We start from the raw sequence: 22072 nt of genomic DNA on the forward strand, positions 1-22072 counted from the left end.
GGGGTCGCTGTTTGAAAGGCAGGAAAGCTCTAAGGATTCCCTAGTGATTGAAAATACAATATTGATGCACTGCCCCTAGTGGCGTAGCGAGGGAGAGAGGCGCCCGGGGCTGAGGCACCCCTTTCCCTCTTCTCCGCCCCAACATCTCCATCCGTTCCATCTCCATCCCCTCCTGCCGTGTGTGTGCACCCCTTCTCTGTACTTCTTTAATGTTCACAACACAAGCAGTGACCCCCAACCTGCTGCTCACGCCAGCATCGGCTCTTCCTCTGACATCATAGGTGCGGGTCCAGGAAGTGGTGTCAGAGGAAGAGCCGACGCTGGTGTGAGCAGCATGTTGAGCATTAAAGAGGTACGAGGGAAGGAGTGGGGGCTGGAGAAGAGGAAGGGTGCCAGTATCCCCACCAAGTTGGCTCCCGGGGCAGACCAACCTCCTTACTATGTTACAGACTGCCCCCACTGGCAGGAATGCAGTTGGAAGACTCCCACAGTGGAGGTGGCGATAGGACTAAGTTAAACATCATTCCCCTTATTTTGTATATTCAGGGTTGCTGTAGGTATTCGAAAACACAAAGAAGAACACAAATCTCTGGATGTCCAGGATAAATAGTTTTAATCAAAACAAACACTTTAGGTACAAGTTGTGTCACTGATGGCACATGCTCACAATGAGTGAGCCTCAGACCCTACACCGGTCTGTGTTTTGCCAAGAAATATGCCTTTCTCAGGGGTCCTACTTTGCTGAACACAAATGTGTAGTATCTAATGCCACAAATGAACTTTGCCGATGGATCATGTCTGGAGCTGATCTTCCAAATGAAACTTTAGGACCCCTGAAGAAGGCATATTTCTTGCCGAAACACAGACCTTGTAGGGTCCGAGGCTCACTCATTGTGAGCATGTATCATCAGTGACAACATGTACCTAAAGTGTTTGTTTTGAATAAACTATTTATCCTGGACATCCAGAGACTTGTGTTTTTCTTTGTGTTTTCGTATCACAATTTTGTTTGTGGAACTCTGGTCCTTTTTCTTTGCTTTGTGTTTGCTCTTCTTGCTGTAGGTATAGTCAGAAGAATTAAACATAGTCGATAATCTGGATAATTTTAAAGCTGTCCTCCCTTCACCTATTACTTTATGGATAGCATAAATCCAATCTATTTTCGGTACAGCAGCTTGAAATCCATAGATAGGAATGTCACCTGCTGCCTATTTTCATTCAGACCAAGTGCAGGTGTCTGAAACTTGACAAATAAAATAATACAAAGCAGCTCTTACCTGAGGCTGCTGAGTGGCAGTGGGTCTCTGAGGGGATGGTGCTGATGTTTTTGGCAATAGCTGGTTCATCCTGGTTACCACAAGTTCGGCTATGAACTGTCTGTCTTCTACCTGGTGTTCACCAATTATGGGCATTGCACAGTCCATAATCTACAAAGAAAAGTGGTTTGATGAATAAGTAAAACTGAGTTGCAACAACTTTCCTGTAAATTATATCGAATAACAGCACTCTGATGCTTAATTATTGGAATATGGAAGGCCTTCAAGCTTCTGAAGGTATAAGCGACACATGGTTTTCTTCCAGAGGTTTTGCTAATTGTGTCTTAAATTTGCTTGATTTCCTCAATTTGATCTACCATCTCTCGATGTAGCCTCAGAATCTAGAATCACTTACAAGGTAGACTTCAATTTGTCCTTTTCATTCTGCTGCTAAAATTGATATCTTCGCATTGTCTGAGAACCGCTAAGCAAAAAAGTTGACTTTTACGAGGGGCCGCTGAAAAGTTCTGAGCCCAACCAAGAGGAGAATGATTTGGAGCCATGAAACTTACAAGTTATTCCCCTCTTTTCTTGACACTTTTAGTTTCATTTCATATGGTTGAAATGAAAAATGGGGAATAACTTGTAAGTTTCAAGACTCCACATCATCCTCTTCTTGGTTAGGGTTACCATATGGTTCCAGAAAAAGGAGGACGGATTGAGACATCCGGGTTTTACTTTCATTGAAAGCAATAGAAGTAAAACCCAGATGTGTCAATCCGTCCTCCTTTTTCTGGAGCCACATGGTAACCCTATTCTTGGGCTAGTTCTAAGTTTTCTATAAGTCCAAGAAGAACAATACAATGAAAACATTTAAGCATTTCTGGAGTGGGGACAACTTCCAGGAGTGAGAGCAACTGGGAACCACATGAGTAAGATAGTATGTTTCCTTAAAGCAGCTGAAATTCCATATATGCAGGTGCCCAGAGGATGCTCATTCTAGAAAGGAAACTAGGTGCCTATATAGGCAGTCTCTGCATTACAGACACCCGACCTAAGTACGAATGCAATTGTGGCTTCATTTGATTTCAATGAGCAGTATTTCCAGTGGCAGAGACTCCTACACTTCTCCTGTAGGAGATTCAGGAATGATGCAAGGCCACATTAAGAACAGTGTGTGGTAGGGACAGTTAGCCCTTATGTCAGCTGGGAGCAGAGGTAAGAAGCAAGAATCTTAAAATCTACAAGTTCTGAGTTACAGACAAATACAACTTAAGAGCAGCTTAAAAACCCAAGAACTGCCTGTACTGTATTTTTTTTTTTATAGAATACGCTATCAAGAGCCCTGGTATAGAATGAGCCATTACAGCACAATGCCCTAGTAGTTTTAAAAATCCATTTTACCCCCAAACTTAGTAATATAGTAAATGATAGCAGATAAAGACCTGAACAGTTCATCCAGTCTGCCCATTAGTTACATCTAATATAATAAAACGGTAAGCCGCGCATGCGCACTTCCTATGCGTGCGTCCGTTTTCCGTGAGCTGTACCACACATAGGAAGTGCGCATGCGCGGCTTACGGTCTGGCCTCACGCGAGGCAAGACAAGTGGCATGCGCGCCCTTCCCTGCTCTCCACCACTGCCGGCTGCTAGCACCCCCTGCCCTCTCCGTCGCCTCCCGGCTCCAGCGGCGTAGGCAGCACTTTAAACACGCTGCTTCGCGCCCTTCTCTGCTGATTTCCTCTGTCGCGTCTCTGATGACATCATCGGAGACAGACGCGGCAGAGGAAATCACCAGTAGAAGGCCGCGAAGCAGCGTGTTTAAAGTGCTGCCTACGCGACTGGAGTCCCGAGCTTTGTCGGCGGTGGGAGGGTCAGGAGCAGGCCGGATCGACAACGGCAGTAAAAGAAGGGGGAGGGGCTGAACGGAGCAGGGAAGATAAGGGAAGAAAAGGGAAAGGGGGAGTGGGGGAAAATGCTGCTACTGCTTCTACACAGGAAAGGGGGCGGGGGATAGGAGGGAAATGCTGTTGCTGCTGCATAGGGAAGTGGGATGGAAATGCTGCTGCACAGGGAAATGGGGAAAAATGACAGACAGACAGCGGGAGGGAGGGAGACAGAAAGAATGAAAGACACAGGGCCAGGGAGAGGGACAGAAAGACAGACAGAGAAAGGGGGCCAGAGAGAGAGAGAGTCAGCGGGAGAGGGAAAGGGGGCTGCTTTGGGGGGAGGGGTGTGCTTGGGGCAAACAGCTTTGCTCGGGGGGGAAGACAGAAGGGGCCATGGAGAGACAGGGAAAGGGGACAGACAGCTTTGCTCTGGGGGGAAGACAGAAGAGGGCCATGGAGAGACATTTGGGGGGAGGTGGGTGCTGGGGGCAGACAGCTTTGCTCGGGGGGGGGGAGGGGGAGACAGAAGGATACAGACAGCGGCCAAGGAGAGAGAGATAAAGAAACACAGGCAGACACATCTATTCTAGCACCCGTTAATGTAACGGGCTTAAAGACTAGTGTATTATAAATTCATAATTAAAGTAAATTGTCCTTTTTTCTTTGATAATTACATTACATTAGGGATTTCTATTCCGCCATTACCTTGCGGTTCAAGGCGGATTAGAAATGGATTGTCTGGAGATTAGAAGTATTTAGGGAGTAGTTTGTACATGTCTTTGAGTTGCTAAGGATTACATCTGAGTTGTCATGATATTGGAGGTACATATGTAGTAGTTGCAGGAGATGCTTGGGACATTCCTGATTGTGTTAGTTTGGTTTTAGCTGTTTTTTTTAATAGAAGGGTTTTTATTTCTTTCTTGAAGGTTATATAGTCTGTGGTTGTGGTCAATAGGTTGTAGAGTTGTGGGTCAAGTGTTGCAGCTCGAGTGGCTAGGAGGTTGTTGTACAGTTTTTTTCTTTTGACGTTTTTGGTTGGCGGGTGTGTGAATGGTGCGTGGGTTCTCCCATGTCTAGTTGAGGTGGATTGAACTAGTCAATTGTTCCAATAGGCTGGGCTGTCTCCGTTTATTGCTTTAAATAGTAGGCAGTAAAATTTGAAGTGTATTGGGAGCCAATGTGAGTCGTGGTATACATGTGATGTGGTCGAATTTCTTCAGTGAGTAGACCAGTCTTAGGGCTGTGTTTTGTATTGTTTGTAGTTGTTTTATCATGGTTGCTATGTAGGGGAGATATAGTATGTTGCAGTAGTCTATTAGACCTAGGATTAGGGATTATACCAAGAGTTGGAATTGTTTTCTGTCGAAGAATTTTCTGACTTGTCTCAGGTTTCTCATGACTGCGAATGGTTTTTTTATTGTTTTGTTTATTTGTGGCTGCATTGTACAGCCTCTATCTATTAGCACTCCCAAGAGTTTTAAAGTGGGTTGGAAGTGGTATGTTTTAGAGTTTATGACAAGGTTTGTTACTGTTGGGATTTTGTTATTTTTGAGTAGGATGAAGTTTGTTTTGCCCAGATTTAGTTTGTGGTCTTTCATCCATGTTGCTATTGTTTCAAATGTTCTGTGTATTGTGTCTGCCATGGATAAGAACATAAGAAGTTGCCTCCGCTGGGTCAGACCAGAGGTCCATCGCGCCCAGCAGTCCGCTCCTGCGGCGGCCCATCATGTCCATGACCTGTAAGGTGATGCTTGTCTAAATCATTTAATCCCCCTTGTCCTTCTATCTATACCCTATCATAACCTATCTCTACCTCTATCTGTATCCCTCAATCCCCTTATCCTTCAGGAATTTATCCAATCCTTCTTTGAAACCCGGTAGTGTACTCTGTCCTATCACAACCTCCGGAAGCGCATTCTAAACCTATCCCCTTTCAATTTCTCTGAGTGCCCCCTTGTTCTAATGGTTCCCAGTAGGCTAAAGAATCTGTCCCTTTCTATCTTCTCTATGCCCTTCATGATCTTGAAGGTCTCTAGATGGTGCTGGTTGATCGAACAGAAGGAGAATGATGATGTCATCTGCATAACTGTAACAAGTTAGACCTTGTTTGTCTAGGTAGGAGCCAAGGGATGCAATGTATAGGTTGAAGAGTGTGGGAGAAAGAGGTGATCCTTGGGGATACTCCACAGTGGTTAGACCATGGCTCAGATTTTTCTTTGTTTGTTTTATATTCAAATGATTTTTATTAATTTCAACCAGAACATACAAATATAAGTTGCATACAAATCCACAGAAGAACAGTGCACGCTCACCCCCTCCCCTCCCCTCCCTCCCTTCCCTCCCAACCCCAAAAGTCCAATGCCACTACCATGACTGAGAGTGTAAGGTAGTCCTAACAATTCAATAGTCTACTGCGAGCATACGGTGTGAGGTCCTGCCAGAAGCATTCCCAGGTCTGACAGAATTTGGGGCCCGGTCCACGATCTAAATCTCCCACTAGTCTCCACTCCAGCGTCGCATGAACAATCATCAACGCTCTCCATTGAGCGTAAGGAGGATCTCGGGACAGCCAGTTAGTAAGAATTGCTTTCTTCCCCATCAAAAGCACGCTCGTGACAAAAGCTGACATTCCTTTGGGTTTGGGCGCGGCTATATTATAGTGTCCAAATAAAGCTGTCGGTTGTGGGAGCCAACGCCTCCGCCAAAGCTGCGTAATATAGTGCCCTAAATGTTGCCAGAACTGTTGAATTTTGGGGCAAGTCCACAGCATATGTCCCAATGAAGCGTGAGCTTGAGCACATTTCGGGCAAGAGTGAGTGGTTGTAATCCCCATCCGGGCTGCCCGTTCCGGCGGGATATAGAGTCTCAAAACAATTTTTAACTGCATTTCCCAGTGGACAATATTAGGAGAAAACTTCAGAATATTTTTCAGCGTCCTCTGTAGCTGTTGGGCCGTTAGCGTGCAGTGCAAGTCCTCAGCCCATGTTGCCGCCAAGATGGCCAAATTGGGGCCAGAGTGTCCATCCCGGATCCCCACGATGTGAAATCGAAGCGGAATCCGCTGTTGTGCAGAAAGGCTAAAGAGTTCTGAAAGAGCCTCCCTGTTATCTTCCTCAAGATGGTGCGCCGGAAGAGATTGAACATAATGTCTAATTTGGTAATATGCAAATAAATCATTAGGTGGTAAAGTAAATGTTCGACATAAATCCGCAAAAGTTGCCAGTCTCCCCTCCTCGGAGAATAAGTGTAATAGGTATTGAAGTCCCTGCACACCCCACCTCTGGAAAGCGGTATTTTGCAGTCCAGGCTGAAAGGCTCCATTGCCTTGGATGGGTAAGTATAATGAAACCTCAGAAGACAATCTAGCAATTCTGCAAACCCACTTCCAGGCTCGTCGAGCCGGTGCAAATATTGGGTACTGAGCCACCAAAGGACGAAGCCGTGGGTCTACCACATGCAAGAAATAGCTCACATGAAACGGAGCCAGCAAAGACAACTCCAATGGCGTCGCAGTAAAGTCAGACGTCCCCCTAAACCAATCGTTAATGTGTCTCATCTGACAAGCAATAGCATACCAATGTACATTTAATAAGCCATAACCCCCTCTATCTCTAGGTAAGCACATTCTAAGGAATTGCATGTGGGGTCGCTTACCTCCCCAAAGAAAACGTAGTCCTTTAATTAGCCGGGCTTTATGGGAATAGGATAAAAGCAAGGCAGGACCTGAAAACGATACAACCATTTGGGAAAGAGCACCATATTATAAAGAGCCACCCATCCCGCTACTGTGAGCGGGAAAGTGGACCAGTTTTGTAAGTCACGTAAAGTGTCCTGGAGCAGTGGAGAGATATTACAGTCATAAAGAGTCTGGAGGTCTCGGGGGATCCAAACCCCCAAGTATCGAATCGAATGCTTAGCCCATGTGAAAGGGAAATGGCCCCTCCATGTCTGCTGCAATGTTGCCGGACTAGCTAAAGCAACAGATTTCTGATAATTTAAGGTGAAGCCCGAGTAAAATCTAAATTCGTTAAGGGATTGTAGAAGGTGTCGGATAGAGTGAGAAGGATTAGTGAGCGTAAACAAGATGTCATCAGCAAAGGCTAACACCTTTAATGAATGATCCCCGAAGTCCACCCCTACTATATCAGGATCCAGAGATACCGTGCGCAGAAAGGGTTCCAAGTACAATAAAAACAATAGGGGGGACAAAGGACATCCCTGCCGTGTGCCTCTTTCAATTAATATTGGGTCAGTGATAGTGTCATTAACAAGCAGTCTCGCCCGCGGTGTCGAGTATAACGTGCGTAACGCTGTGGCGAACCAGCCCGAAATTCCCATAAAGTGCAGTAGTTCAAATAGAAATGTCCAATTAACTTGGTCAAAGGCTTGCGCTGCATCCAAGCTGAGTAATAGCATCGAGGTGTCATGAGACTGTGTATGGGCCAATGACAAGAGTGCCTTTCGAACGTTGTGGACCGCCTGCCTGCCCTTTACAAAGCCCACCTGTGAAGACGCGATAACGGTCGGGAGAAGGGTGGCTAATCTATCAGCCAATATTTTGGATAAAATTTTTATGTCCACATTTAATAAAGATATGGGTCGATAGGACTCAGGAGCAGTGCTGTCTTTACCTGGCTTCAAAATCAAAGTAATCAAAGCCTCATTCGCCTCTGTAGGAAAATGTTTATCCAGCGTAACCTGCGAATAGTAGTCCCTAAGGAAGGGACTCAGCTGCTCCGCTAAAAGTTTATAAAATTCTCTGTAAAGCCATCCAGCCCCGGAGCCGAGAAATTCCTTTGCTGTTTAATAGCATGTGACAATTCTTTAGGAGTGATGGCTGCATTAAGAAATTCCACATCCGGGTCAGAGAGCGGCATTAGGCCAGAATCTGCCAAATAATCCCGAATGAGCGGAGCAGCTCCCGAATCCTGGCGCCCATAGATCTTCTGGAAATGAGCCTGAAAAATCTGCGCAATGTGTGCTGTGGAGTGCTGTAGATGTCCCTATCATCCTTCAGTCCCATGACATAACGATGACCTCGAGCCTGTGTTGTTAACCGAGCCAATAATTTCCCCGCTCGATTACCATAGCGATGGTAGCGGTATTTTTGATACAGAAGCATTTTAACCGTACGTTCATGGATATAGGAATTAAGGGTCGACTCCACAGAGATCAGGCGTTCCCTAGAAGCTCGGGAAGGATATTGTGTATATTGATGTTTAGCAGAGGCCAATTCTTTTTCTAGCCTAAGGATGCCCCGAGATAACCGGCGATTCCGCGCTATCACATATGCTATACAATCACCCCTGAGCACTACCTTAGCTGTGCTCCAAAACAGCGTCGGATCATTACAGTGTTGACCATTAAAGGTCAAAAAATCTTCCCATTTAGTTGTTAAATAAGATTTAAAATGGTCATCTGAAAACTAGGGAAGCGCCAGCGTACGGGTCCCCGAATGCCAAAGCCCAGGTTCACGTCAATCCAGATCATTGCATGATCAGAAATGATTGCAGGACCTATAATCGCCGCATCCACATTGTGAAATGCCCTACGTGTAGTAAGAATGTAGTCTATTCGAGATTGAGTATTATGCGCCCTGGAGCGATGAGTGTAATCCCGTTCTGTAGTGTGTAAGAGCCTCCAGGGATCAACCAGATCCAAAGTGGCACAGAGGTAGGGTATGCCTCTAGTTTGGGAGGAGCTCACGCTTTGTCCCGGCCCAGAGCGGTCATAAGTCGGGTCTAGAACTTGATTAAAATCTCCGGCTAAATAGACCGGATTGGTAATGCGTTCTAAAAGCAATGCCGTGATACCCTCAAAGAAGGCATGGTCGTAAGTATTAGAAGCATAGATATTCAAAAGGTAGAAAGAATATGTTCCTACCGTCATCTGTAACAATACATATCTACCCTGTGTGTCAGCGTCAATCACTCTCGCTGTATATGGTAAAGACTTACGAATCAGTATCGCCACCCCCGCTCGCTTTTGTGGAGAGGAGGCTGCATATACTGCGTCCACCCAGGACCTCCTCAACTTCCGATGCTCTAGCTCTGTCAAGCGAGTTTCTTGTAGACAGGCTATATCTACTTTATTACGTTTTAACTGTGTTAAAATTTTGGTACGTTTAACAGGTGAGGTAATGCCAGACACATTCCATGAGGCAATTCTCAGAGTATTAGCTATGTGGTGTAAGGGGGGGCTAAGAACAACAAATACTGTAAAGTATGAGTAGAGAAACCGCCCCAGGTTCCCAGCCATACCCAGGGCAGCCAGAAAGCACTCAGGACCCGCCCGAGTGCCCTCAATATAGTAAGTGTGATATCTGGCAAGAATCTCGCAGTAACTTCATAATCTGCTCTCTCTGTCATCTCTATATTACATCTATAGCAATAGACTAGCAAAGGACTCCCCCCCTTTCGATCTCCTCCCCCCTCCCCCTCCCTTCACTGCCTATCCCCCTGTCGCATGGTTTGGAAATCACAACTAGGGGACCACCCATGTGTGGTCCCAGAGATGTGATAGATCACAAATCAATGCCACTCCAGGCCCCGAGTCCATTAGTGCAAAAATAACCAGTATACAGTGTTAGCCAAGTTCTAGGAAAACTGAGAGAAGATAACTTATCCATAACATACTATCCCATGAACAGTCAGAACCTAACAGATGTATAAACAGCAACTCGTATCATGGTGACTAGGTAAAGTGGGCATAGAATTTAGCCCTCTCCATCAGGTCAAATCAGACTGGGTAAGCACGTGGGTATTCACATAGAGCGCAGCTTCCGCAGTTACGTCAAAAACATGCCATTGTCCCAGATGGTGAATTTGCAGGACGGCCGGGTACAAGAACAGGAAGCGTACTTTTTTCTCAGCCAAAGAGGTACATATCGGATAAAATTGCTTCCTGCGCTCTGTTAGGGCCACTGAGTAATCCTGGAAGATGCGGACCTCCGATTCTTCAAATTGTAAGGTCTCCCGGAGTTGTTTATATTTACGCAGGATTTCCACTTTATGATTGAAATTCAATAGTTTGGCTATGACCATTCTAGGTCGGGCCTCTCGGGCCTGTTCCCTGCCCAGTCGGTGAGCCCTTTCAAGCCGGATGGGTCCCAGGCCCTCAGGTAGAGAAAAAGTGTTTGTAAGCCATACTTCCAAGGTGCGGAGTAGCTTTGGGCCCGCTACCGTTTCCGGGATACCCAGAAAGCGCAAATTGGACCTACGTGAACGATTTTCCAGGTCCTCCAAGCGCTCTGCTTGCTTCTGGGTCAGGGTTTGTAGTTCCAGTAGAGTAGCTGCCTGGGTGGTCTGTGTATCTTCTAAACCTGATACTCTGGTCTCTAATACTGTAGTTCTGGCAGTCGTCTCTGTGAGTAGGTGTTCCATATTTAGAAGTTGTGCAGAAAGTTTATCAAGGCTGGGCTGCAGGGCCACTATGACCGCCTGTGTGAGTGCTGTCAGCGCCTCCGCCGCTAGCTGTTGAATCGCTGGCGCGTGGGTGCCCGGCGCCATTTTGTCCCCGCTGCACTGCTGGCGTTCGCGGTCCTTCTTGTGCAGGCGGGTCGACATCAGCGGCGCGGGAGAGGATAAAAATTTCTCCATGCAGCGGGGACTTTCAACGCTGCAAATTGCAGGTCTCCGGCGTCCACGAACCGCTGGTCACAGGGCGAATTGGGACTCGGGGCCCGGGAGCTAAGGCAGTGTGCGTCTGCCGCGGCTCAGTGCATCACGTGATCCTCTTTGTTTGTTTTAACTCTGTATGTTCTGGATTGTAGGAATCCTTTAAACCATGATAGTACCTTTCCACTGATTCCTACTGAGTCCAGTATTTGTAGAAGGACGTTATGGTCTACCAGGTCAAAGGCTGCGGAGAGATCTAGTTGGATAATTAGCATTTTTTTGACTGTGCTGAGGTATTGTCTGGCGGTGTCCATGAGTGAGCCTAGTAGGGTCTCAGTGCTGTTGTTTGGTTCTGAAGCCTGATTGTGTTGGGTGGAATAGGTTGTGGTTTTCTAGGTATGAGTTTAGGACTTTGGCTACCAGGCCTTCCATTAGCTTGACATAAAGTGGTATTGAGGCTATGGGTCTGTAGTTGGATGGTTGGTCTATTTCTCCTTTGGGGTCTTTCAGTATTGGAGTGATGATGATTTCGCTGAGGTCTTGTGGGAAAAGGCCATCAGTTAGTAGGGTTTGTATCCATTGCAAGAGTAGGGTGCGAAATAGTGTACTGGAGGCTTTCACTAGGTATGGGGGGGCAGTGCTTGAGGTTGCAAGTTGTGTGGCTGTATTTGTTGTAGAGTTTGTTTTGAAGTCTGACCATGGTATTGGTGAGAAGTGGGACCATGTTCTGTCTGCCGCAATTGCTTCTTCTTCTGTGGAGGGTGTTGTGATCTCTTCTAGGTGCATAGGTGTTCCACTGAGGGTGGATCTTATGGTTGCAATTTTGTCTTTGAAGAATGTTGCTAAGAGGGTAGCTGTGGGGGCATTGCTGCTTGCCAGGTAGAGTTTGTTGTCTGTGATTTCTTTTAGTAGTTGGAATAGTTTTTTTGTGTCTTGAGATTCTTCTCCTATTTGCTTTGTGTAGTATGTTTTTCTTTTTGGTTCAGTTTTAGATAGATAGAGATAGATAGATTGAGAGAGAGATTGAGAGAGACAGACAGAGAGATTGAGAGAGACAGACAGAGATATAGATATAGATAGAGAGAGAGAGAGAGATATAGTAAAACCTTGGATTGCAAGTAACTTGGTTTGCAAGTGTTTTGCAAGAGAAGCAAAACATTTCATTAAATTTTAACTTGATATACAACCAGTGTCTTCCAATACAAGTACATACAGTATACCCGAGTCACATCATCACAACTGAGCCGATGGGTCTTCTCTCTCTCTGACACTGCAAGAGTGTAGTGACTGTTTGTAAACAAGCAAAGTGTTGCAATACGAGTACATACAGTATACACGCGTCACAATTGAGCCGATGGTTCTTCTCTCTCTGATGCTGCAGGAGTGTAGTGACTGTTTTAAATGAGCAAGGTCTTGCAATACGAGTACATACAGTATACACACATCACAACGGAGCCGATGGTTCTTCTGACACTGCAAAAGTGTAGTGACTTTACAGTCTACGGCCCAGAAATATCAAAGAAGAGACAAGTTAATCTAATCATGTATTTTTTTAATGGGTAGAATTTATGGGCAGACTGGATGGACCATTCATATCTTTATCTGCCGTCATTTACTGTTACTATGACTGTTCTAAACAAGCAAAGTCTTGCAATACAAGCACATACAGTATACACGCGTCACAATTGAGCCGATGGTTCTTCTCTCTCTGCAGGAGTGAAGTGACTAAATGAGAGGAGTGTTCTAAACAGGCGAGGTCTTGCAGTACAAGTACGTATAGTATTTTGTATTAAAGCTTTTGGGTTGTGCAACGAATCGTCAGAGTTTGCATTATTTCCTATGGGGAAATTTGCTTTGATATATGAGTGCTTTGGATTACAAGCATGCTTCTGGAACAAATTATGCTCGTAAACCAAGGTTTGACTGTATATAGATAGATAGATAGAGAGAAGGCTTCATCTAAGGCAAGGCAGATATTGGGTTGTATCAATAGAAGTTTCGTCAGCCGAAAGCCTGAAGTCATAATGCCGTTGCACAGGGCCATGGTGAGACCTCATCTGGAGTACTGTGTGCAATTCTGGAGGCCACATTACAGTAAAGATGTGCGCAGAATTGAATCGGTTCAGTGGACGGCCACCAGGATGATCTCGGGGCTCAAGGGTCTCTCGTATGAAGAGAGACTGAACAAATTGCAGCTCTACACTCTCGAGGAACGTAGGGAGAGGGGAGACATGATCGAAACATTTAAGTACCTCATGGGACGTGTCGAAGTGGAAGATGATATTTTGTTTCTCAAGGGACCCTCGGCCACAAGAGGGCACCCGCTCAAACTCATGGGCGGAAAATTTCATGGCGACACCAGAAAGTATTTCTTCACAGAGAGAGTGGTTGATCATTGGAACAAGCTTCCAGTGCAGGTGATCGAGGCAGACAGCGTGCCAGACTTTAAGAATAAATGGGATACCCATGTGGGATCCCTACGAGGGTCAAGATAAGGAAATTGGGTCATTAGGGCATAGACAGGGGGTGGGTAAGCAGAGTGGGCAGACTTGATGGACTGTAGCCCTTTTCTGCCGTCATCTTCTATGTTTCTATTAGAGAGATTCAGATAGATAGAGGAATAGATATATAGAGAGAGATACAGATATATCTAGAGAGATAGAGAGAGAGAGAGATAGAAGGGCTTGGTCAGAAGGGAAAAATTCAGTTAGTCAAGCAATTATTAAACAATATTCACCCACAAATTAAAGGCAATTAGAGAGCATAAAGTAAGAAATCAAATGAGAAAAGGAAAAATAAGAAACCAAATTAAATACCTGTAACTAGTTTTTAACAACTAACATTATCTCTGAGACACTAAATCCAACCTTCAGGTTTTATATATGATCTTTACGAATGCTTTCATTAAAAAAAAAAAAAAAAAAAAATAGAGCCCCTACAAATTAAATATATCTCAACCCCCATAACACACCTAAAAGTACTTACCTGAAAAAAGAAACAGGATGGCCCAGATTCTATAAATGGCACCTAAATCAGCCAGCATATAAACAAATGGTGCCGGCCCACGTGTCAATCACACTTGGGCATCATTTATAGAATCACGGCTAGCAACACCTATGTAAAAAGTGAAACGCAGGCCAAGGTTTTAAAACGCCTAAGTTTTTGAAGAATCATGCTTAGCCCATAAGAACACCTACGTAAGTGTTATGCGCCACTAAACGCCATGCGATAGGTGCCTATCCCTCAATTAATTTATTTTTTTAGCAATTACTGAGTCTACTGTATTAAGGGTATTTTGCCAATTAAGGGCCCCTTTTATCAAACCGCGTTATCAAACCCCTTTTATCAAACTGGCCACTGCATTAAAAGCTCAGCCACTCATAGGAATTCTAACCTATGCAATGGGGTTATAAGTGAAATAACACATCTTAACAGTAGCCTATATCAATAAATTTCCCCTCTAAAATCTTTCTCAAAAATAAAGTATAACATTTTCGTATATCCAGTGGCGTACCTAGGGGGGGGCGGGCCGCCCCGGGTACCAGCCCTAAGGGGGTGTTCCCGGCCTTGCCGTTCAGTCCCCCGCCACCCCCGAAGGACCGCTCGCCCCACTGACCTTCCTGCACCACCTGTGAAGCAGCCTGCAGCAGGATCGCGAAGTCAGCGTCAGCATCCCTGCGCTGCTTCCTGCGCCGCGATCCCGCCCCTCCTCTGACGTCAGAGGAGGGGCGGGACCGTGGCGCAGGAAGCAGCGCAGGGATCGCTGACGCTGACTTCGCTATCCTGCTGCGGCTGTTCATAGGTGGTGCGGGGAGGCCAGGGGGGCGAGCGGTCCTTCGGGGTGGGTCGGGGCATCAGGCCTTCAGGGTGGGGCGGGCGGGCAGGCAAGCAGGCTTTCAAGGGGGAGGGGGTGACAGGCAGGCAGGCAGGCCTTCAAGGGGGGACAGGCCTTTGGGGGGGGTGCAGACCTTCAAGGGGGGCAGGCAGGCCTTCAGGGGGTTGCAGGCCTTCGGGGGGGGTGTAGGCCTTTGGGGGGGGTGCAGACCTTCAAGGGGGTGCAGGCCTTCAAGGGGGGAAAGGCAGGCAGGCCTTCAAGGGGGGGACAGGCCTACAAGGGGGGGGGGACAGGCCTACAAGGGGGGGGACAGGCCTTCAAGGGGGGTGCTGGCCTTCAAGGGGGAGACAGGCCTTCAAGGGGGGGAAAGGCAGGCAGTCAGGCCTTAAAGGGGGGACAGGCCTACAAGGGGGGGACAGGCCTACAAGGGGGTGGGACAGGCCTTCAAGGGGGGGACAGGCCTTCGGGAGGGTGCAGACCTTCAAGGGAGTGCAGGCCTTCGGGGGGGGGGGCAGTCCTTCAAGGGGGGGCAGGCCTTCAAGGGGGGGAAAGGCAGGCAGGCAGGCCTTCAAGGGGGGGACAGGCCTACAAGGGGGGGAGAAGCTACAAGGGGGTGGTACAAGCCTTCAAGTGGGGGACAGGCCTTCGGGGGGGGTGTAGACCTTCAAGGGAGTGCAGGCCTTCGAGGGGGGTGGTGCAGGCCTTCAAGGGGGTGCAGGCCTTCAAGGGGGTGCAGGCCTTCAAGGGGGGGAAAGGCAGGCAGGCAGGCCTTCAAGGGGGGGACAGGCCTACAAGGGGGGGGGAGAAGCTACAAGGGGGTGGGACAGGCCTTCAAGTGGGGGACAGGCCTTCGGGGGGGTGCAGACCTTCAAGGGAGTGCAGGCCTTCGGGGGGGGGTGCAGTCCTTCAAGGGGGTGCAGGCCTTCAAGGGGGGGACAGGCCTACAAGGGGGGGAGAAGCTACAAGGGGGTGGTACAAGCCTTCAAGTGGGGGACAGGCCTTCGGGGGGGGGTGTAGACCTTCAAGGGAGTGCAGGCCTTCGAGGGGGGTGGTGCAGGCCTTCAAGGGGGTGCAGGCCTTCAAGGGGGGACAGGCCTTCAAGGGGGGAAAGGCAGGCAGGCAGGCCTTCAAGGGGGGACAGGCCTACAAGGGGGGGGAGAAGCTACAAGGGGGTGGGACAGGCCTTCAAGTGGGGGACAGGCCTTCGGGGGGGTGCAGGCCTTCGGGGGGTGTAGACCTTCAAGGGGGGGACAGGCCTACAAGGGGAAGGGACAGGCCTTCAAGGGGGGTGCAGGCCTTCAAGGTGGGACAGGCCTTTGGGGGGGGACCATGATTTAGAAGTACACGGAGGGAAGGGGGTGTTCAAAGAGACATGCATATGCCAAACTTTGGGGGGGGGAAGAAATAATGGGTCTGAAAATAGAGGAGAGGGAGAGAGATGATGGACCATGGGATTTAGGGAGGGAAGGAACAGAAAGGGAGAGAAATTGGACACAAGGGATGGTGTGGAGGAGGGATAGAGATACTGGATAGGAGGGTAATTAGGAAAAGAAACGGAGAGATGGTGGACTCTGGGATGGTGGGGAAGGAGGGAGAGATGCCGGATGAAAGGGTATTTAAGAAAAGGTGGATCTGTGGAGGGAGATGAAAAAAAGGAAAGATACCAGACTTCCTGGGAAGGGAAGGGAAATGGAAAGGGAGGACAGAGTTGGCAGATGGATGGTTAGCATGCAGAAAGAAGGAGACCCTGGCAAGCAAGTTATCAGAAGAAAACCAGAGCCTTGGACCAACAAGATTTGAAATATAACCAGACAACAAAAGGTAGAAAAATTAATTTTATTTTCTGTTTTGTGATTATAACATGTCAGATTTGAAATGTGTATCCTGCCAGAGCTGGTGTTGGACTGCAAACGTGAGCTAGGATTTAACAGAAAGAGGAAAAGTCCTTTTTGTTTCTTTATTTTATTTACACCACAGCGCCAGTGTGGTTAGGAGAAGCCAAAGGGGGTGAAAAAGCTATAAAACCCACCAGGAGTTTTGAAAAAAATCACCCAACTGGGCAGGAAAATCGAATTGAAAAACCAATTCAATAGGGCTGAATCGAATCAAAATTTTTTTTTCCTGTATCTGGCAGCATTAGTTTGCGCTACTGTCTTAGACTTTAGGACCTGGGATTGGGGAGAGATGGCATCCTCAGTACTTTATAATGCAAGTGAAACGAGGATTTGGTCAGACTTTTGAAGGGTCTGCAGAAAAAAAATATTGTATAGGCCGGGGACATGAGACAGCAGGAAATGGGAACTTTTCTTCCTTCTATTTTTGTGAATGGAAAGGCTGAGGATGTCAGAGAGGTCAGTTAAAATATGTGCTTTATAAGAAAATATAATAATGTGTTTTATAAAGTTTATAGCATAGCTGGCCTACCCAGTGAGGTGTTCCTAGTGGTGATGGTGGCAGCGTGTCAATGTGTTGAGAGGAAGAGGTGGTCTGGGAAATTCTGCTGAGCAAACTCCGGGCCCATTTCCACCCCCCAGTTAGTCCACTCCACTCAACTGATTCACACACTGAGTGGGTCTTTGGGTGTTGTTTTGGGATCTCTTCCAGTGGTTTATCTCCTTCTGGTCCAAGGAAGGAAACTTTGTTATCCTTAGCATTGACCTACAGAATATGTTTGTAACAGCGCTGCTTGTGTGGCATTAGGCTATGTAGTGATCGAAAGAAAAAAACAGACCTTTGCACATTTTTGCACTATATGGTGGGTGTATGAGGAGATTCACATTTCCTGCACAGCTAAGTCCATGTGAAGTTACCTTGTGCTGTATTTGACATCTAGCAAGGTCTCTGTTTGAAAGGAAAGATCTAAACTTAAAAATGAAGTGGCCAGAAGTTATGGTAAAAGCAGATAGTGTAGCTGGTTTTAAGAAAGATTTGGACAAATTCCTGGAGGAAAAGTCCATAATCTGTTATTAAGACATGGGGGAAGTGTCTGCTTGCCCTGGATCGGTAGCATGGAATGTTGCTACTCTTTGGGTTTTGACCAGGTATTAGTGTCCTGGATTGGCTACCATGAGAATGGGCTACTGGGCATGATGGACCATTGGTCTGACCCAGTTAGGCTATTCTTATGTTATGTTCTCATCTGTAGGGGCCTTTGTTTTCACTTCTTATTTTAATGTATTTTTTTTCTGGGAACTTATCAGTGTTTTTTATAATGGGAACAAAAATGGAAGAGAATTAATGTGTGTGGAATGGGGGGGTAACTAATTTCTTCAGCTAAATAATTCAATCCACTTCAAACAGACATAGGAGAACTTGTGCACCATTCACACACCCTCCAACCAAAAACGTCAAAAGAAAAAAACTGTTCGACAAACTCCTAGCCATTCGAGCTGCAACACTCGACCCCCAACTCTACAACCAATTGATATCAACCACAGACTGCAAAACCTTCAAAAAGAAATAAAAACCCTTCTATTCAAAAAACACATAAAACTGAACTAACACAATCAGAACTGTCCCAAGCATCACCTGCAACTACTCCATATGTACTTCTAATGTCATGACAATTTAGACATAATTTATGTTATGTTATGTTTGGAATAATGGTTACATATATGAGGTTCAATAAAAGAAAATTTTCACTGCCTGTTTCTATTCTGACCATTTATTCCATTTCATGGTTATTGCAAAAAAAAAAAAAAAAAAAAAAAAAAAATTTTTTACATGGGGGGGGGGGGGGTGTGTCAAAAAATGATGGGCCCCGGGTGCCACATACCCTAGGTACGCCACTGCGTATATCCACAGGCAACTTATTCCAAGTTACCAGGCTAATCTCGCTAAAACCCTTGGATCTCCAGGTCACCTTCCAAAATGTACCTAAAGAATCAATCTCAGGTTCCTTGTCAGATAATAAAAGTTACCAGGCTAATCTCGCTAAAACCCTTGGATCTCCAGGTCACCTTTCAAAATGTACCTAAAGAATCAATCTCAGGTTCCTTGTCAGAAAATAAGAATAAAATCCTCTTTTTCAAAACAAAAAAAAACACTGGTCTGTGATTATTGAGAACTTGAAAAACAAACATTGGCAGCTTAAAATTATATCTTTCTTTTATTGGGAGCAAGTGTAACTTTTGCAACAAAGACCAAACCCTCTCCTCGCCACTGCATTCAGTATGATTTGCAATTTCTTACCATATTTAACCAAGCAACCTACATATAATACATTACAGTAATCCAGGGACTACAGTACAATGGCCAAAGCTTTTTCCTCAAGATGACTTTCATATGCATTTACTTAGGCAACTCCAGTCACCATGGAAATGGCCCAATCCTTCATAGCTTAGCTCTACATCCCCAATCTTGTCTCCTAGTTAATGACAATATCTTAGATCAATTTGCAAAGCTAGTCTTTTCGTCTGTAACACAGCTCTGTAAAAGCTTTAAATGATCAAGGATGTTTAGCATTAAGACGGTGTCTTCTTTTTACTAACAACAACTCCTTGTTTTATCATTCTTGCTGAAAAGGATATCTTTTTGAAAACTGAGTTTTCTTTGTTCCTCATCAGGGAAGACAATGTTAAACAGGGTTCAGCTGGGATAAAAGGATATATGCCTTTTTAAAAAAAAAATTAGTCCTTTCACACCATCTTTAGCAGATAATTTCTATTCCTATTGTTCTGCATCTCTTTTATAGCATAAATTTATTTTCTTAGTATGGGGAAAAAAATTGTTAGAAGATTTTAAAGTTTCCAAAATGCAGTCTGTTCTCGTTATTCGTCGTAGTATGGTGCCCGAAAATGTTCACAACTCACAAAGAATGAAACACTGAGTCGATGAGAAAATAGAGGTTAAGTTCCAGCAGCACACGTTGTTGAACTTCAAAACCGTGGAAAATAGGGTTAGGCTCCTGCACAGGAGAGCACTTGGGAGAACCTGTAATTCACTCTCCGGATACTTTTTTTTTTGGGGGGGGGCATATGAGATCAAACATATGACTGCGAGGCAAAAGTGAAAACAAAGAAAGCTTTTTGTTTTTGTAAGAGCTGGTCCGCAAATATGTGAACACAGCGGCATGAATGGGAATTTCACGGATATGCGAAATTGTGCATCAGGACCATGCGAATAGCGAGATTAGACTGTATATCATTACAGTGAAAAGTCACATCAGGGCCTCGTCTCTTAGAAGGTTATGTGATATTATTAATGTGGCATAGTGGTTAGAGCTACAGCCTCAGCACCCTGAGGTTGTGGGTTCAAAGCTCACACTGCTCCTTCTGACCCTGGGCAAGTCATTTAATCTAGGTATATTAGATAGATTGTGAGCCCACTGGGACAGAGAGGGGAAAATGCATGAAGTACCTATATGTAAACTGCTATGAATGTGATTGTAAAACTATTTTTATGTCAAATATATTTTATTGAGCAAACAAAAACAGCATCACAACGGTACAGGAAGCAAAACAGCTCAACTTTTTCCACAAAAGTCCCAAACCACATGTCCCAATCTCCCATAACCACCCCCCCCACCCCAAAACCGTCCCACAAAGCTTCCCCCCCCACCCCGGGTCCTTGTAAAACTTTTTTTTAAAAAAATGCAGAATATAAAAAGTCCCAATGAATTTTTATTTAATTTTACTTAAAAAACATTTATATACCGTACTAATATAAAAGTCTAGGTGATTCACATATCAAACTTTCACAATTAAAATTCAAACAGCCATTACAAATGTGTATATACAAAACCAGCAAAAGATAAGCAACAATGCCCATCGGGCCAATAGCAAGTCTTTGCAAAACTCTAATGGGTGTTAGCAAATCAGCAAACCACAAATAAGTAGTGTGGTTTCAAGAAATTTTATTCCCAATGCAACAAACTAATGGCATGCAATGAGAATGGTGCTGATGAAGCACTGACAGCTGGAGAGGATCAGTGGATTCCCTCTCAGACAGTGCTTACACTTCCTCATTGAATTCACCAAAGGAAAAGAAGAAAAAAAGCAAAATCTTGGTTACCCAAGGGCCTAATACCCCACCATAAGCATCTTTATTTATCCTTTAAATATTGACCCTTGACAGTTGTGAACATGTGAACATATTTTTTCCTAATTCTTGAAACTCTGGACGTCACAACAATCCTGTCCAAAGCTGTATTTTTCTTATGAAGTGCCTATGGACTATAATGCAGCCACTAAAAAAAAAAAAATCTAATTTCCTAGACCAAACATTTGCGGTCTTTATATATTTATATTTAAAGTTATAAAGGATTTAAATTTCACTTAGAATGAACACGCTAAAACCTGTATGGACATTTCTATTTATTATCCTTTGTGGCTGAGATGGGGAGCAGAAACACAGGAGAGTGTGGCAGTGAAAGAGAGAAGCTGCAGAGATTCAGTTCCAAAGGATGGAAAACCTTGAACTGTTGACTTATAAAATGACCTAATGGAAAAAAACTTCTCAGCAACAGAGAGAAGGGTCTGATTCATTTACAAGTGCTAGGGACTGTTTGTTTTAATGACCAGGAACTCATGCAGTATATCTCTTCCCACATACTCCAGACAAAAGTTTGGTGTTAGGCATTTGATTGTATATATTGCATTATAGCTGCCCTGCAATAAAATCCTCCTGTTAGCTGTAAAGCATAGACCGTGTCTGAAATGATCCCCGATGAATGCATTTGCTTGGAATGCATGCTGGATGTGGCCAAGAAGCCACACAGGAAATGGTAGGTGGGATCTTGTAGCCGTTTCAGGGCATTTTGATAGTATGGTTGAAATTGGAGAATTGCTGAGCTTCATGAAAATGATCAGGGTAAGCAGAAAATCAAGGAGGCTGTCACTATCCTGTTTACTCAACTTCCCCGAGCCACAAATGGGTAGCAGACATCAGATCAGAAAAAATTTCTTCATGATGTGATGGTTCTCTTGTGTTGTATTAAATCTGGCTACTGGCCTTGTTCCATAACATCTTTTTTTTTTGGTGATGGGCAGAGAATGGAAAAAAGCTCAGGTACTGCCATCAAACAGTAGAAGTTGCTGCCCATTACTGAGGGCACTGATTTGGATTCATAAGGAAAACCCAAGAGGAAGAAGTGCAATCACAAACGCTGAAGGGGGCAATAAGAGGGCCGCTGAAAAGTTCTCAGCCCATCCAGAAAAGTTGGGGCAATCTCCATCGAGGGCTATGCACTTAGTCCAATGATTATTTACTTGTTTCATTCCTTTGGGAAAATATGGAAGGAAAAAAGTAGAAAATCGCTGGATTAAGTATAAAGCCCTCAACTTTTTTGGCCCCTCATAAATGACACTTAGAGGTAGGCAACTCTTACACACGTCATCAAATTGGCAGGCACCTATGTGCACTAGGGCAGTGTTTCTCAACTCAGTCCTGGAGTACCCCCTTGCCAGTCAGGCTTTCAGGATATCCACAGGGCTCTGATTCTATAAACTCTGTCTAAAGTTATGTGTCAACATTGG

The 22072-nt window shown here is 45.3% G+C and overlaps 1 protein-coding gene across 1 annotated transcript in view; it reads right to left on the bottom strand.

Moving 5' to 3' along the window:
• Window positions 1–22072, bottom strand: part of SYN2 (synapsin II) — a 502630-nt gene that overhangs the window by 59092 nt on the left and 421466 nt on the right. The window contains exon 11 of the mRNA XM_033926098.1: window positions 1278–1427. Within this exon, the coding sequence (XP_033781989.1) occupies window positions 1278–1427 (150 nt within the window). The remainder of the gene's footprint in view (window positions 1–1277; window positions 1428–22072) is intronic.

This window comes from Geotrypetes seraphini, chromosome 17 (assembly GCF_902459505.1).
Source record: "Geotrypetes seraphini chromosome 17, aGeoSer1.1, whole genome shotgun sequence".
Classification (NCBI taxonomy): domain Eukaryota; kingdom Metazoa; phylum Chordata; class Amphibia; order Gymnophiona; family Dermophiidae; genus Geotrypetes; species Geotrypetes seraphini.